The sequence below is a fragment of the Cavenderia fasciculata genome, assembly GCF_000203815.1.
Source record: "Cavenderia fasciculata unplaced genomic scaffold Scf_ET2XIPL01CNAVH-3, whole genome shotgun sequence".
NCBI classification, from domain to species: domain Eukaryota; phylum Evosea; class Eumycetozoa; order Acytosteliales; family Cavenderiaceae; genus Cavenderia; species Cavenderia fasciculata.
This window is the reverse complement of record NW_004457723.1, coordinates 986,735-1,004,052: the sequence shown is the minus strand read 5'-3', so window position 1 is coordinate 1,004,052 and position 17,318 is coordinate 986,735. Positions and strand designations below refer to the sequence as shown.

At 31.7% G+C, this 17,318-nt stretch overlaps 7 protein-coding genes across 7 annotated transcripts; 4 read left to right on the top strand and 3 right to left on the bottom strand.

Annotated features, from left to right (window-relative positions):
* Positions 1-161: 161 nt before the first annotated feature.
* On the bottom strand, positions 162-587 carry if1 (F1F0-ATPase putative regulatory protein IF1; the record flags this gene model as incomplete). The annotated part of the gene is made up of 2 exons (XM_004367046.1): positions 162-311; positions 420-587. 2 exons carry the CDS (start codon positions 585-587, stop codon positions 162-164), a joined length of 318 nt encoding a protein of 105 aa, XP_004367103.1.
* Positions 588-1,003: 416 nt separating this feature from the next.
* DFA_07239 (2,3-diketo-5-methylthio-1-phosphopentane enolase) lies at positions 1,004-1,777 on the bottom strand (the record flags this gene model as incomplete). The annotated part of the gene is made up of 1 exon (XM_004367045.1): positions 1,004-1,777. The coding sequence occupies one exon, from the start codon at positions 1,775-1,777 to the stop codon at positions 1,004-1,006; it is 774 nt and encodes a 257-aa protein (XP_004367102.1).
* Positions 1,778-2,301: 524 nt separating this feature from the next.
* DFA_07238 (putative protein serine/threonine kinase) lies at positions 2,302-3,972 on the top strand (the record flags this gene model as incomplete). The annotated part of the gene is made up of 4 exons (XM_004367044.1): positions 2,302-2,388; positions 2,455-2,684; positions 2,762-3,161; positions 3,235-3,972. 4 exons carry the CDS (start codon positions 2,302-2,304, stop codon positions 3,970-3,972), a joined length of 1,455 nt encoding a protein of 484 aa, XP_004367101.1.
* A 192-nt stretch (positions 3,973-4,164) lies between these two features.
* On the top strand, positions 4,165-6,241 carry DFA_07237 (uncharacterized protein; the record flags this gene model as incomplete). The annotated part of the gene is made up of 3 exons (XM_004367043.1): positions 4,165-4,784; positions 4,867-5,343; positions 5,845-6,241. The coding sequence occupies 3 exons, from the start codon at positions 4,165-4,167 to the stop codon at positions 6,239-6,241; spliced, it is 1,494 nt and encodes a 497-aa protein (XP_004367100.1).
* A 977-nt stretch (positions 6,242-7,218) lies between these two features.
* On the top strand, positions 7,219-9,268 carry DFA_07236 (uncharacterized protein; the record flags this gene model as incomplete). The annotated part of the gene is made up of 4 exons (XM_004367042.1): positions 7,219-7,292; positions 7,530-7,888; positions 8,211-8,513; positions 8,604-9,268. 4 exons carry the CDS (start codon positions 7,219-7,221, stop codon positions 9,266-9,268), a joined length of 1,401 nt encoding a protein of 466 aa, XP_004367099.1.
* Positions 9,269-9,599: 331 nt separating this feature from the next.
* On the top strand, positions 9,600-10,717 carry DFA_07235 (uncharacterized protein; the record flags this gene model as incomplete). The annotated part of the gene is made up of 5 exons (XM_004367041.1): positions 9,600-9,749; positions 9,992-10,076; positions 10,147-10,292; positions 10,367-10,421; positions 10,599-10,717. 5 exons carry the CDS (start codon positions 9,600-9,602, stop codon positions 10,715-10,717), a joined length of 555 nt encoding a protein of 184 aa, XP_004367098.1.
* Positions 10,718-10,923: 206 nt separating this feature from the next.
* On the bottom strand, positions 10,924-16,833 carry DFA_07234 (uncharacterized protein; the record flags this gene model as incomplete). Its single annotated transcript, XM_004367040.1, has 9 exons — positions 10,924-11,173; positions 11,338-11,439; positions 11,514-11,629; positions 11,707-11,881; positions 11,962-12,115; positions 12,178-12,451; positions 12,525-13,415; positions 13,474-16,518; positions 16,609-16,833. The coding sequence occupies 9 exons, from the start codon at positions 16,831-16,833 to the stop codon at positions 10,924-10,926; spliced, it is 5,232 nt and encodes a 1,743-aa protein (XP_004367097.1).
* Between the last annotated feature and the right edge of the window lie 485 nt (positions 16,834-17,318).

Here is a 17,318-nt window from a genome sequence, read left to right as displayed (position 1 = left end):
AATAAATTTTGTATAGATAATATAATAATTATAACAACAAACAACCAAACCACAAGACAAGAGACAAACAAACAATATTTTTAAAAATATTACAATTATTATTCTTTTTTATTTATATTTAGAGAAAGGAGGAGAAAAGTATTAACTTTCTTTACTTTTGTTTACTTTTTCTTTAACTTTGAAATTTGGTCTTGGAGTTCCTTTACTTTCTTTTCCAAGCTAACAATTTCAGAATCAATTTCCTTCTTTGATCTTTGTACACCTTGTACACTGCTAGTATCAACCTTTTTAGCTTCATCCTTTGTTAATTTCTAGAGAGAAAGAAGAAATAGTATATATCATATGATTACATTATTATTATTAGTATCAATCTTTCTTCTTTCCTTTCTTTATGTCATCTGATGTATGTGATTACATACGTCTTTTAATTTTCTGAGGTCATCCTTTTCCTTTTCCTTGACATATTGTTCTTCCAAGGCATCTTCTCTTTCTTTAAGGTTATCCTTTGCTCTGAGGATAAAGGCAGTTGATCCCATACGTGGAGCAAGGATTGATGTTCTTTGAATAGTTCTGACTAATAATGACATTATTATTATTTATATGTTTGTTTGTTTGTTTATATGTGTATGAATAAAATAAAATGAATGGTTCAGAAGGTTGTTTTAAAGCAATGGGGGTCATCCATCAGAAAGCTTTGGCAAACCCTCATCACCACTATTGAACTTCAAACTTGGTCATAATCTGGTCATCACACAGCCAGATCATTATGACCATAATTATTATTGTGTTTTTGACAATTACTTTTCACTTAATTTGGGAAGCCTTTAGATTCATTGAAGATCATATTCACAAATCGAGTAAATTATTTATATATTATTATTGTTGTGATAGTCTTGCCTCTGAAGGATAATATAGTATGACGTGATCAAGATCATGATCTACCTATCTGTCACATATATGTGGGTGGTCCTTCTTGTTTATGTTTATTATTACTAATTATTGATTATTGTTGTTGAAAAGTATAATGGTTGAAAAGATCGATAAAAGAAGTGATGGTTGATACGGATGGATTGATTGATTTGATTTGTTGAGTGAGTGATTCGTCGAGGGGTGTGTTACCAGGTCTGATACTGATGGCAACGTTGAGGTTGGATTGTGAGGCTGCCAAAGCTTCCTTTTGCGAGTCTGTCACAAACAGGGTTGTGTCGGCGGTAGCACTGTCTATTTGATTGATGATGTTGGTGTAACTAGTCGATTCAATCTTGCTGCCAATAGTAGTGTCAAAGTGACCCTTAAACTTTGGTAATAGATTGATGGCGGCTTGTTGTTTTTGGTCTGCTTGAGTTGTAGGTCCACAATTACCAAAGAGTAGTTTTTGAGCAGCGATAGAACCACTACTGTAGATATAGACCGATGCATTTGATTGGGTCCAGAGATCGACCGATTCAAATACATCTGGATACACTTGACCACGAAGTACGTCACTTTCAAATGCCTCTTTGAATAATGTCCCCTGGAGTTGTTTGAATGGTGTTGCTTTGCGATCAATGTCAAGTAACGCTATACAGTTGTCGTAGACGGATTGAATCTTGTCTTGTTGTGATGAGGTTGGGTCGGATGGGTCGAGGATGGCCGGTAAACGGTCGAGTGTAAGCACACCTTTTTGACCAACTATATGGTCGACACCACTGCTCTTGTCATCCCTATACAACCTATACAATGCATTGACATCATCTACAATTGGTTGCGATCCCCATCTCTCTGTGATAAATGACATCAATCTATTTCTGAAATGAACAAACATCACATCATGTACAAATGTGATGGGTGTCGTCGTACCCTCTATATCTAATATAACTGTATTGATTATCTTCTTTTTACTCATCCTCCTTTATCCTCTACTCTATCTTCCTCCTTTCTAACTAAACTATAAACGTTATTATTAATTAATAATAAAAGAGTAAGTGCACACTCACTTTGAACCCACCTCTTCCGTCACTCTGATCGATTCATTTTTTTTAATTAATACACAAAAAAGATAAATTAAGATATATAGTATTTATAGTATAGTATGTATGACCGTTCATACTAGTGTATAGTAGTCGTAGTAGTAGTTAAATAGAAATAGAAATAGAAATATATAGATGTCATATTAGTCAAATCACAGAACAAACGACAACAACAAAATTGTACAATATTAATCACCACCGATCAACAGCCCTCATCCTCCTCAACAAGAGATAAATATATAGATGAATAGATAATAGTAATAATAAGATATAGAAACAACAAAGAGAGAGAATGGATAAATACAAGATATTAATGAAATTGGGAGATGGATCATTTGGTGATGTGGTCAAAGCTGTTAATAGAGAGAGCTATGAAGTGGTATGTTATATACAACAACACATTTATGTTGATCTATTACATATAATTAACCTAATTTGTTATTAGGTTGCGATCAAAAGAATGAAAAAAGCATATAAATCATGGGAGGAATGTATACAGTTGGGAGAGATCAATACACTACATAATCTAAATCATCCAAACATTGTAAAGTTGAAAGAAGTAATTAGACAAAACGATGAACTATTCTTTGTATTTGAATATCTTGATGGTAATCTATATGAAAAGATTAAAGATAGAAACAAATTGTTACCAGAATCAAAGATTAGGAATATGGTGTAAGTACAACAACTCACTGAGAGGTTGGTTTGACTATGGATTGATTTTAACAATTGACTATATATATACTACTTAGATATCAAATATTACAAGCATTGGCATTTATGCACGAAAGAGGATACTTTCATCGAGATATGAAGCCAGAGAATTTATTGGTATTAAATGATACTGTAAAGATTGCCGATTTTGGATTGGCTAGAAAGATTGATGCCAAACCACCCTTTTCAACCTATGTATCAACGAGATGGTATCGTGCACCAGAGGTGCTATTGCATGCTCAGACTTACAACTCGGCGATTGATATTTGGGCGGTTGGAGTCATCATGGCAGAACTCTATTCACTTAAACCTCTCTTTCCAGGGTCAAGTGAAATCGATCAATTATTTAAAATTGGTAATGTACTTGGCCCTCCAACCATGTCTTCATGGCCTGATGGAATTAAATTATCAACTCTAAAACAATTCAAATTTCCAAATGTAAAGAAATAGAAAAAAGAAATAGAAAAGAGTATCATTTTGATTAATGTTTTGTTTTTTATTTATTATTTAGATTGGACCAATTCATTTATCAACTATATTACCAAATGCAAATAATGATGCAATTGATTTAATGTATGATTTGCTACGATACGATCCTATTAAACGTCCGACTGCTATTGAAGCACTCAGGCATCCATATTTTAGAGTATCAATACCACAATCTATAGTTTTAAATACCAATTATTCAGATATTGCATCTCAAAGAATTAAACAAGAATATCAAAATTCATTTCCAAATAATAATAATAATAATAACAAAAACCAAGTTAATCATTCAATTAGTACCAGTAATAATAATAATAACAGTAAATTAACACCACCATCAAATAGAAATATCAATCCATATTTAAGAAATGCTAGATTTTCTTCTTCTTCTTCCTCTTCCTCTACTACTTCATCAAGCCAATCATCTTTATCATCATCACCTTTATCATCACCATCCACATCACATATAACAACTACCACAACTACGACCAACACAACAACCATTTCACCACCTTTACAAACAACAAATAATAATAATAATAATAATAACAGTATATTAATAAGTCATTCTAGGAATAATAGTGGAGGTAAAATAATACTAAACCAGACCAAACAATTACCACCACCCATTTTAATTCCACCAATACTATCCAATAATAATAATATTATTTTACAGATCAATCCATTGAATAATAATAATAGTAATCCGAATAACAATCCGAATAATAATAATAATGGTAATAATACACCATCCAAATTATAAATTTAATAAAACCCAAGGTTTTCGAAACTTCGACTAAAATGAAAAAAACGAATCGTTTGTTGTTTGATCACCAGCAGTGAAAAGCAATGATACAACAATATCTATCTAGAGTCATTTAATTAATTAATCTATATCGTATTAGACACATACATACAGACATACATTACATATTTAAATCTAATATTTGCAAATATGATGATGATCAGTAGATCACTTCGTTTAGCATCACAACAGACAACAGCATCACTGCTCAAGTCACATCATTCACATCATTCATCTACTACTACTTTTACATACTCTTTTCAACCACCTACTACGACCACTACAACTATTAAAAGAACCTATTCAAATACAAATAATAAGAGAAACAACAAACAACTAGACCAAGTAGAAGAAGAAGAGGAAGAATATGAAGAATTAGAAGAATTTGAAGAATTTGAAGAACAAGAACAAGAAGAAGAAATTAAACTTCAAAGATGGTCACAACATCATAATTTGGAGGCAAATGAACCAATGGTAAATCGACCCCTTTTACCAAAGTTCTATCTTGAAAAGAAGAAAGTAGAATATAACAAGTTTGTTGGACATAGAACAGAAAAGGATTTGATTGGAAGGGAGGGTATAGCCCAACTCAATGACCGATCCCACAAAAACCTTATTGCCTATCGTTTAAAAGAAACACAATACGATGAATTTATAAAACAATTAGATAAGGAATCAATTTCACAAGTCTTGGATAGTATAAGATCGAAACAAAGTGTTCAATTATTCTTTAATCAAGTTTATGATGGTCTACAACATTTAGTATTTGTGTAAGAAGAAATAATAATAATAATAATAACACAAACTATATGATTAATAATAATACTTTCTTTTATGTAACTTTACTTTTAGATTTTGTTATTTTGTTGAAACTACAACTTTTAAAGAATCACATCATTATATCGAAAATATGTATTATAGAGTGATGGATTATTGTAAACAAGATGCTATTTTGATGCAATTGGCAACGTCGACGATATTGAGGTATATTAGACCATTTAGTAATGCAAATAGTTTGGCTGAAAACATTAGAGATGATTATGGATACTATCTAAAGGAAAATATCATCTATTACGAGGAAATGTTGGACTTTTACACGGCCAAGAATCTACATGTGGAGAAAGAGGAAATGGTCGTCGAGATTAACAAAAGTCGTATCAAATACTCGGATCGAGTGTTGGGATACATCCTGCAACACTATATTCACACCAAAAACTTTGATCGATGCATTTCGATCATTAAAAAGACAGCCCTACCATTTGACAAGCACTTTGATAGTTTGGTCAACAAAATCTACGAAAGCACAGACTCTGTCGAAGAGATTCTCAAGTATATGCGAATCATTCTCGACCCAGAGACGAAAAAGGCTGGCTTTTTCTTGTCGATCGATTCCTTTAAAAGCTTGTTGTCGCTGATTGTGCAGATGGGCAATATCCCGTTTGTCAAGGATATATTCAACTCTTACAAGACCGATCTTGTCACACTCACCAAACTCTTTACCGTGTTTGTCGAGCTTGGTCACGGACACGTGGCCGTTCCCTACTTTTATCATACCGTCTACCACACGCCACTCACACTCGAGACGTCGGAACCGCACGAACAACTCTTGCGATACCTCGCATCGGTCAATGACCAAAAGTCGATCGATGATTGGGTCGACCATCACACCGTCGTCATCACCAGTGTCTTGTCGGTACGCTCCTACGTCTTGCTATTGCAGCACTACTCGCGTCGAAACTTTACCAAGAAAATGAATACTCTCTGCCAAACATTCCTCCAACAAAAAACGACGCCCGTTGGCTCTGCCACCATTATATTTTATCTGCACAGTCGTGGTGACCCCCTCAATCTTGTGCCACGTCTCTATCGAATGATTTCCGATGCCCAACACTCTCAAAAGAAGGAACAGATCTTTGGAAAGCTGGTTGAGCTCTACCTCGTCTACGACCAGCCAGAACATGCCATCCGAGCGTTTGAACGCAGACGTGACGAATGTCTTGCCGCGCCAACCCTCTTTATTATCAGTCGATTCGTTGGCTACTATAGAATGAACAACCTACCTCTGGAAGAGGAACGATGGAGAGAGATTGGTAAAAACTACCAAATCACAGTCGACGATGCCTACCTCAAACAAATCATGATCCAAATGCAAAAAGAAAAAACATATGATGAATTATCAAGGATTGATAAATTCTTGATTCTACCAAATCCTGTTGTTAGACAATAAAAAAAACAAAACAAAAACAAAAACAAAAACAAAAACAAAACAAACAAATATTTTGTTCCAAAAACAAACAACATATCTGACAAGTATTGATTTTTTGATAGGTGGCATGCCTCAATTTGGTATTTTTAGATTTGGTGTGGGCAAACCATCCATTCCAACTTATCGGGGCCAGAAAGGGGATCCTCACTATTACTATTTTTAAAAAAGAAAAGAAAAAGAATGAAATGAACAGATAACTTTCAAGAACAAATAAGATATCTTGTTCAAAAAGGTTTGGTGGAGGGAGGGAAAAAAAAAAGAGAGAGGGAGAGAGAAAGAAGTTTGGGTAACCAAGCAATGCATCGTCATCACCCCCTAGCTGCAATGGTGGTTGAATTCAATCCCCAGAGAGAATCGAGTAAACTACTACTCGACTCGAGTAATAAGTAACTCACATCGAGTAATAATCTCAAACTAGCGAGCTTTACACGGTCTATAATAGTTATTCGTCAAGCGTCTATTTATAATCTCGTTTGCAAAGATTTGTGTTCTATGACTTGTTCTTTTCTGTTTATTAATTACAAACAACAGATGAGGGAAACAGAACTAACTCTTAATCAAACGAACGAACGAGTACAAAAGCGAGTGATAAAAAGAATAACGACAACGAACGAATAAACGTACATGTTCAAATAATATCAAGTTCGACAACGAGTCAATTTTTTTTTCTCTCTATGTTTTGTTCGCCTACCTGACATCTGTATGTATGCCATCATGATGAATATAATTAAGGTCATCAGATCGCCTTCCATTTTTATCTATTAAAAGATGACTTGTCACAAATAGTAACACCAATCAATTTCGGTTACCCATTCCCAGCCCTTTGACTCAATTGGTTTCCTTTGCTGTTTTTAAAAAATCTTTAAATTGCACCACACACAGAGCAAAGAAAGGGCAGCCCCTAATATTATTGAATCTTTTTTCGGACTTTGACGAACATGGCAAATGAAGCGTTACTGAAAGGTTTGGTGTGTGGTGGCAAAGAAGTGAGTGCCAAACAAACAAACGACGAGTATTTAATTACGACTTTTTTAAAAGATTCTTTTCTTTTTCATTCCTCACTCTCTATTTACTTGTACCCAAGTATATCTATCTTCTATCTCTTTTTTTATTTTATTTATTTCCTCATATCTCTCTCTCTCTTTTATCTCCCAAAAATAATAATAATTAAAAAAAAAGGAATGAATTGTTTTTTAAGTTTTTTTAAAAAGGTTTATAATACCAACAATAATAATAATAATTATAATAGTAGTAGGGCAGAATATCAACCAATAGTACCATTCCAATTTCTAGATGGAGAATATGAAGATGATAATAATAACCTTTACCAAGATGACTTTTATAATTTTAATAATAATTCAAGTTTATTCCAATATTTCCCATTAATGAATGATGAGATAAAGATGTATATTCTTTCATTCATGACACTCAAAGACCTTTTATCATTATCTCAAAGTTGTAAAGAGATGCGTGCCATGGTAGAAGACCGTCTCCTTTGGTTTCAATTACTCAATAGCCATGGATTCTCTATTACCGATTCTATCAGGGACAATAGTAGCCTTGATTTGAAAAAGTATTTCTCTGACCTTAAAAACTTAACCGCCAAAAGTATGTACAATCCAAAAAAGTATTCAAACAAGTACTTGCTTCCTTGCCTGTGATATTTAATTTTACTCGTCAACATCAGTTGTGCAAAGCAATAACAATAACCCGCGAACACACCCAATGCGGGCCACCAAAACTAGATTTTTTTTGCAATTGCACCACCACTTTTTTCATTCATTCACACACACCCGCTCATGAATATCATCATCATCATCATCTTGACACATTGACTAATTTGTAACAAAATATCTTTTTTCTTTTTCCTTTTCCATATTAATTAATTGTTGTAACCACCTACCCCCATTACTATTACAATTATTACTAGATTCAGTACAATGGAGCCCATTAGAATTTAATGGTGTGTTTCCAACCAAACGCTATAAACACACAAGCTCTGTTTATAAAAATTATGTTGTTATCATTGGCGGGCAAAGATCAAACTCTAAACGTTATGGTGACATTTATTACTATGACACCAAGACCAATGAATTCTCGAGACCAAAGATTGTCGGTGATCAACCTCCACGATTCTCTCGTCATACTTCTCAAGTCATCGGTGACAAGATCTATATTTTCGGTGGTTTCAATGGAAATGGTACCTATTTTAATTTATCAACTTATAATCTTAGTATGTACAAAATAGACAAGACAGATTACATTACATTGTTTGTTTATTAATTATTTTCTCTTTTTTTTTATTTTTTATTTTTTTTTATAGAATTAAAGAAATGGAAAAATATTTTAGAGACTAAAGGAATGGCACCAGATCCAAGATCAAATCATAGTAGTGCAGTGATTGGTAGTAAATATTATATATTTAGTGGAAACAATACAACAAATGATGGTGAATATAAGATCTTGGAAGATTTCTATTATTTAGAGACCAAGACACTTACATGGCACAAGATTAATGCAACTGGTGATATTCCATGTGGAAGAGGTGGTCATACCATGGAAGTGATTGATGGAAAGATTTATCTTTTCGGTGGAGGTATTTGGAGTCCAGTATCTGATTGGACACAACGATTCAACGATATTCACATTTATGATCCAGAAACTAATTGTTGGTCCAAACCTTCCATCTATGGTCCAGCACCCAATACTAGTACTTTTACCACCTCTTTTGTGTACGGACGTTTCCTCGTATTGTTTGGTGGTGGATGTCAATCGACCAACTCTGTGTGCAACAATACCTATGCATTGGATACAAAATCAATGAATTGGATCAACATGCCACTATCGGATACCTATACACCAAGACCAAGAGATATGGCTACTGCCTCTCTAGTAGGAAACAATCTATTTGTTTTTGGTGGCTTTTCTGGTGGTCCAGTCAATTATTTTGATCAAATCACTTTTAATTTTACTCCTCTTTTAAAGTAAAGTAAAAAAAAAAAAAAAGTGTAAATTAGAATAATAATGTTTTATTCTAAAACAACAACAACAATCGGATTTTAAAACTTTCAAAAAAAAAAATGTAAAGAGCTTTTTTTTTTTTTGGATTTATAACAACTTTATATATCTCTTTTTTTTAGAGAGAGATATTTTTTCCCCTATTCACAAATAAAATCAATAAATTTATAATTATAATTTTTTTTTAAAAAAATAAATGAATGCCCTAGGGCACAAGGTTTTTTCTTTTTCTTTTATTTCTTTTTCTTTCCACAGTTGAACTAACCAGATATCAAATGTGTGTTGTTGCAAAGGACACTTAATGGAAGAAGAAGAACCAACTCATCAGTTTATAAAAGAAACAATCAATCATTTCAAATATAATGGTAGTTATATTGGTGGATTTAAAAAGAAAGCAACCCAAAGGGTAATATGGTTACTCTATCTTGTTTCAAATGGTATGCCTCCTAATGTATGTATTCAAAAAGTCATATATGATTCAATCAAAAGAGATAACGTCATCATGAATGTACTGACAAGACACCCATCATTATAGCATTCAAAAAAGAAAATGAAACTTGATGGACCTCCATCTTTGATTGAACATGCTGCTATTAAAGCACTAGCTAGTTTGTTGGAATGCGACATTCAAGAAAGCAAATATCATCACAACCCAAACAAAGAGTAAAAGAAGAGATCTTACAACATTTAAAGAAACAAACAAAACATAATGATGATGATGATAGTAAGAGTTTAAATATTATTATGATTGCTCAATTATTGCTCAAAGATAACCATGGTATGATAATATTAATTAATTATAATCACAATTGGCATACTGATACTAATTATTATTATTTTGGATAAAGAATGGAATGAATTGATTGAATTTATAAATAATGCAAATCAATATGAAAATAAGATTGTTAGATATAATGCTTTCATGTTGATGTTTCAATCAATACGAATTGTTATGCAATCGAAAAGATTGATATCAAGTTGGCTATTATCAAAGGTTTAAAGTTGGATAGTTTGCAATCAAGTCGGGTGATAACAGAATGTTTCGAGACTAAATCATTTATTGGTCAGATGATACAAACCTTTTCATCATCATTGTCGACAGCGTTACTTAAAGAAAGACAAAGTATGTGCCAAGTGTTCATTTCACAATAGTAGTTATGAGCGAGAATTGGTAGTATTTGGAGGTTCCATTTTGTATGCTTTGAGCATCATACAAAAGTACTAAATTTAAGTTTGGACGATGAATGGTTCAAAGCTATACATGCTATAGAAATATTATCAGATCTTTATTATTTGACAGATATTGATTATAACGGAACCTATCCAGATGATACCCAAATGGCTATTGAAGCCATACTCAGATACCTAACCTTTGTTCCTATCTCAAATTCAAGAGGTTCGTTCAAACATTGCAAATAACCCAAATATTTATAACCCTTTTAAATATTAAATAAATATGTTGGAAATTTATCATTTTTTAAATGAATATAAAGGTTTTTTTTTGTTTCTTTTTCTTTTATTTCTTTATCTTTCTCTGTTGAATGTTGGTGGGTGGATGGAATAAAGAAAAAAAAAAAAGGGGTTAAATCACGATTCGAAATAAAATATACATAACCTTCTTGTTTCTATTTGGTATTATTTTCGCTACGTTGACTTGCAATTGCAGCATCATTCAAGATCCACATATTTACACCATATCTCGAGGCCTTTTCGATACATTGGTTGACTTGGGTTTGGTTGTTTGGTATGGCTTTTTCAAATTGTATATAATCCATCCATAAATCATAGTTGTATGGGTTAAAGCTTAAAGCATTTCTATAAAGTTTGGAAATTTGTTGTGGAGGAATACCAAAACCAACTGCTGCTTTGATTGACCTAAAGAAAAAAAAAGAAAAGAAATGAAAGAGTTTTATGTTAACTACCACAATCAAGTCCAAATGTAAAACAACTTGATTGTCATTTATCGCCATGATTCTATCCAAATAAAAGTTGCCAATCATCTGTTGTTGTTGGTGTACTAGAATTAAAAGAGCCCATACAATTTCCATGTTGATACTGCGATATTTCTCTTTGGTTTAATAGATTTCAAAATTGATTTAATATTGTCAAAGTTTCTTGTTTGTGTTATTGATTGTACATATCTAAAAAATATATAAAATAAAATATTTAAAATTAAATTTCAACAACAAAAAAAGTATTGTTGATCAATACAAACCTGGAAAACATATGTGGGTTATCAGGATACATTGTTGCAAACTTTCTTAAAATTGGAATTGCATTGTTTTTAATCTTGCAATAACAATCATAAACAAAATTATGTAATGAATAATCCTATAAAAATTAAAAAAAATTAGATAATTATCTTTTTTCTTTTTTTCTTTTTCTTTTTTTTTTTTGTTTTTTTTTACCTTTACAGAAGGAATCTTTAAAGCATTTGAAAAAGATTCTGGTGTATCTGATGGAATAGTATCTTGGAATTGACCAAATGGATAATTAAATTCATTTGGCATCTCTTGGAAGAATTGATCAATTAATTCTTCAATTTCATTTGTTGGTAAACTATTTAATGATATTTGAATTAATCTAAAAAAATAAAAATAAAAGAGAGTGTAAATAAGGAGATTCTATTCTATTATTATTAATATTAATATTTTTTTACATACTCTTTCCAAATTATTTTTTTAAAAGAAATATCATTTAATTTAATTAAAGCTTCTTTTAATATTTTAATACTCATGTCTACCTTTTTTGAAATTAGGTAATAAGTACTAAATAAAATCCAAATATATGGTAAATCAAGTGGATCATAATCTTTACCTAAAAAATAAAAGATTGTTAATTGTATATTTCTTTTTTTTTTTTTTTTTCTATTTACTTACGTTTTAAAGGATATCTAACAAATTCATAAGAACTACCACCAACCAAAGTTGATAATAAATGAGAAGATTTGTATTGACTTGAATTGATTGTTTTTCTATTATCTTCAAAAGCAAAAAATTGGAATACAAACAAATCAATCATTTTAATAATATCCTTGAAATAATCATCCTTTTTCTTTTCAATCAATTGTTTCATGGTTGTAGCAACTGAAAGATTAAATAATCTAAATGATAATGGATTTTCAACCATTCTTGATTCAATTGTATTATTATCCTAAAAAAATTTAAATTAAAAATAATGATTAGTTTTTTCTCTACCTTTTTTTTTTTTTTCCTTTTCATCTTACAAGATTCATTAAAAATATATTCATTGAAATATGTTTTGGATAACGACGAAGGAAATCTTTTGTTAGATCGATGAGTTGTTGTTTTTTGATTGAGGAGTCAAAAGAGAAGAAATGTAAAACGTTGAGATGGAATTCTTCAGTGTCAGAGTTTGACAAGTGTTGCATAATCTCTTTGATGTACTGAGAATTCTTTGGATTGTTGTTTTTAAAGTAGGATTCCGAAGAAAAGTATTTTCCCCAATTGAGAATAAATGATCGAGTGGGCTCTACCATGGTGGAGGAGGTGGTATTTTGGTAGAATTGTGAAGTGTCTGGTATTTGATTAAATACCAAAAGCGAGAGGAATGAAATCTTGAGAATATTTGTTTCTTGTAGTTGTAGATTGGCAAGAATGGTGGTTTGGAAGCGAGAGAGGAATAAATCTCTTTGCTTGAATCGATTAGAGTCGGGTGACAAGAAAATGTCTCGATGAATGTGAATATTGAAAAAAGAAAAGAGGTCAATGATGAGTTGGTCACGCCATCCAGCCTCTAACATGGTTCTCTGATAGATGAGAAGGAATTCGAGTAACCAAAATGAAATCTCTTCTGGTTGAAGAGGAATGGCGTGAACAACCAATGTCTTTATGGTTGCTTGAATAAATTCAAGTTTGAGATGAAGTGGATTGGGTAATCTCAACTTTATCAATGCAAACATGACCGAACTAACTCCAACCATTGCCTTTGAGATTAATTCTTCAATCTCTTTACTACTATTATTGTATTTACGTGAATAAACTTCCAAATAAATCTTCCAAAATAATTCAGATACACTATGATTTTTTACAATCTCTGCTAATTTTCCTAATATTTCATCTCTATTTTCACAAGTCAAAATATCATTATTTGTAATCTAAAAAAAAAGAAAAAATTAATTAAATAAAAATAAATAAATAATTTGATTGACTTACAGAAGAACATAAATAAGAAAAACAATTTTGAATTGGAAGTGGATCTTTTTGATATTCAATAGTTGATAATGAAGATTTTGGTAAATTATTTTTAACATTTTCAAACAATATTAACTTTTCATCTTGGTCCTTTTCTTCATCTTGCTCATCTTCTGAATCATTAATTTCCATAATCTTTTTTGAATGTTGTTGATCTAAAAAACTATTTTGATCATTTGATTTTGATTCTGGAATTTCCAAATATTTATCAAGATGAATAAAATCATCAGTTTCATCCTTTTCTACCAATACAGTTCTTTCTTGAGTATCCCAATCAAGAGTGGCTCTTGAGACGGGATGAGAATCTCTCTGAGCATGAGCCATTTTCTTTTGATTTGATTTTTGTTTTTTTGATTCTTGGTGTCGCTTGAGAGCCGATTCTAACAATTGTTTGTCTCTGTTTTCCAAATATTCAAGACGTGATGGACTAGTATCTGTAACTAGTTTCTTGTCCAACTCTGCTTCTACCTTGGCATGAGCCACTCTTATAACTTGTTTTAAAACCTTTTCCTTGTCTGCATCGGTCATTGCACTTTCAACTTTGGTCACTAGATCCTTGATGATATGTTCTGATGCATTTTTAGAATAGGAAAAGATCTCTTCCAAAATCTCTTGCGTATTCATCTTGTAATCTCTTAAATGTTGGAATGTACAAGAATTGTCAAGACAAACGCCATCCAATTCATACATGCAAAATCGTTTCTTTGGATCCATCTTGCTAGAATACATTGGTGAAACGAGTGACATGTTGCCAGATAATTTTGTAAAATTTGGTGAAAATCTATATGATCTTATACATGTCAATGGTGAAATATATGGTTGTGATAATATATCAATATTACTAATATTACTATGATCATTATTATTATTATTATTATTATGATTTGTTGAAAGAGCAAAACGATTAAGAGGAACCATTTGAAGTGGAGATTGTAAAGGTAGACCAACTTGAATATCATCAGTTCTCAAGGAGGTTATAAATGAAATATTTTTGTGTTCTTTGGCCAATAGATTCATATATTGTGTAATATCTCTACCACCAAGTACCATATCCAAAACATTGACCTTTTTAGGTTGTGGTGCTACCAAAACCTTGTAAACTTTTTTTGGTCTATTTTGATTACTTTCTGGAACATAACTTTCAAATTGTAAACCTTGTTCCTCTCCTTGTTCTTCTTCTTTTTCTTGACCTTCACCAGGATTTAAATTGGTTGAATTTAAACTAACCATCGACGTCGATGTTGTTGTAGTAGTTGGTGATCTTTCCTTTTCCTTTTCCTTTTCCTTTTCTTTTTCAAATCTTTTGTTTTGTTGATTTGATTTAAATTGTTCTAGAGCATTTCTATTTTGTTGAGTGAGAAGGATAGAATAATCTTGATCTAGAACACTTAGTTGACTTGGATCAATGATGTATTGTTTGGTAAAGTCATCCAACTTTCTCTTTCTGATACCGAGTACATCAACTTTGATTTCGAAATTGTTTCGAAGTGATTTGGTTTCCTTTTTGATTTGTTCGAGGTGTTCCAAATGTTCTTGGTATTGTTGATCGAGTACCTTTTCCTCTTGTTCAAATGCCCTTAGTTGTTGAGTCAATGATTCAATTTGTTGTTTGACATGAGAACGTTTCAACTCTAGGGTAGTATAGGCAATCTCTTTTCTTATCAATTCTCCTTCCTTGTTGCCCATTTCACATACAATATCAACTACTTGTTTGGTCAGCGTTTTAATTTGATCAATTGAATCTTCAACATTGGCAGTATTAATGTCTGGTGTTGATGGTGAATCATCTAATAGTGTTTGTTTGGTTTGTTGTAGTTGTTGTTGATTGGTTGGAGAACTGGTAACAGATGGAGATGTTAGAGACTTTTTCATTCTTTGTTCAAGTTTTTTTCTTAGATTGGCTTCTTCCATTGCTCCAATTTGCTTTTTTAATGTTTCCAATTCAGTCTCTGGTTGTTTGATTTGTTGTTGTGGATTGGACAACTCTTCTTCTTCATCTCTATCTGAATCACTTTCATCTACTCGAATGATTAATGGTGTATAATTATCATTATTTGTACTAATACTTGTTGATAATTCTTGAATAGGTTGAGTTGATAGAGTTGAAACTAGAGTTGGAGGAGGAGGAGGAGGAGTAGTAGGAGTAAGAAGAGTTGGAGTAACAACTGGTTTCTTTTGAAGTTTTTTAGGAACCAACTTTGGTGGTGGTTGTTGTTGTTCAAGTTGTTTCCCTTTGATTTTCTTGGTTGGTTTTGAATTATTAATCTCTCCCATTGAATTGGTTTCATTCAATGGTGATGATGATGATAAAGGTGATATAGTACCACCGTTAAACATATTGTTGTTGTTGGCAACTCCAACTATATTTGGATGAAGGAAAAAAGGTTGAGAAGGTTGTGGTGGTGGTGGCGTTGTATAATGATTCATTGGTATTGGCATTGATTCCCCTTGACCTTGTTGTTGTTGATAATTTATATTATTTGGATGTTCAGAGTAGGGAGGAGGAGGGGGAGGAGGTTGATGAAACATTATATTATTACCCATTTGACCATGTTGTTGTTGTTGTTGTTGTAACTGTAATTGCTGTTGCTGTTGTCTTTGTAATTGTTGTTGATACAGTTGTTGTTGTTGCATTTGAATCATTTGAAGGATATGTTGTGGTGGAGGTTGTTGCATTTGATTCATCTGGTTCATTTGTCCCATTTGGTTCATTTGCATTTGTTGTTGTTGTTGCTGCTGCTGTTGTTGATATAGTTGTTGCTGTTGATGTTGCTGTTGATGTTGCTGTTGATGAATAAATGGACCATTATTATTATTATTGTTAAAACCATTATTGTTATTATATTGATTATTCATCATCATATTATTATTATTCTGGTTGTGATAGTTATTATTATTATTGTTCATATTATTATTGTTATTATAAATATTACTATCATCAGTTTCCATATCTATAGGTGCATTTTGTTCTGAATCATCTCTAATAATATCACCATAAATGTCATCCTAATACATAAAAAGAAATGATCGTCAAAAAAAAAAAGGTTAGGGTCATCACAAAAGATGATAGTGATGATCTGCTTTGCTTTTACTTACATAATTCTTTAAAGATCGATTAAATTGAGCTCTTGGATGATCAAGTATGGGTACATAATCAATCTCACCTTCTTCCTTGTCTTTGGCAATCTTTTTTGATGACATTACTTTACTTCTTAACGATGCGAGTGTGTTATTACTATTATTATTATTATTGTTTGTAGGAGGAGAAGTGTTTGTACTGGTTGGCAGAATACCAGTACTGCTACTACTGCTGCTACTCATGTTGTATTCCATCAATATAAATATATAAATATATATATTAAATATTGCACAACAAGTTTTGTTATCTTTAGAATGACAAGTTTGGGGGGTTTTTTTATTCAAAAAAAAAAAAAAAAAAAAAAAGTGAAAAAAATTTAAATTTTCTTTTGTTTTTTTTAAGCTTCAAATTTCAAGGTACCTTATTAATATTTAATTAGCTTTGAAATATTATATAATATTTATATTATATAAATAAAAAAGATTCTAAAACTTTTTTGGAGGACTAAATATTTTGAAGCAAATGGGACTGGGAAAATTTGAACATCTCAAAGTCAGGATGGTGTAGTTGGTTGTCATTAAAATCTTTACATAAAGAATCACCACTGAAATTTACTCCCCCAGCCAACTCATATAAAAAAAGGTCCCGAGTTCCACTCTCATTAAATTTTGTTTTCTCATATTAAAATTAATTTGATCTCAGGACCTTTTTGTTTTTACACCCCCCT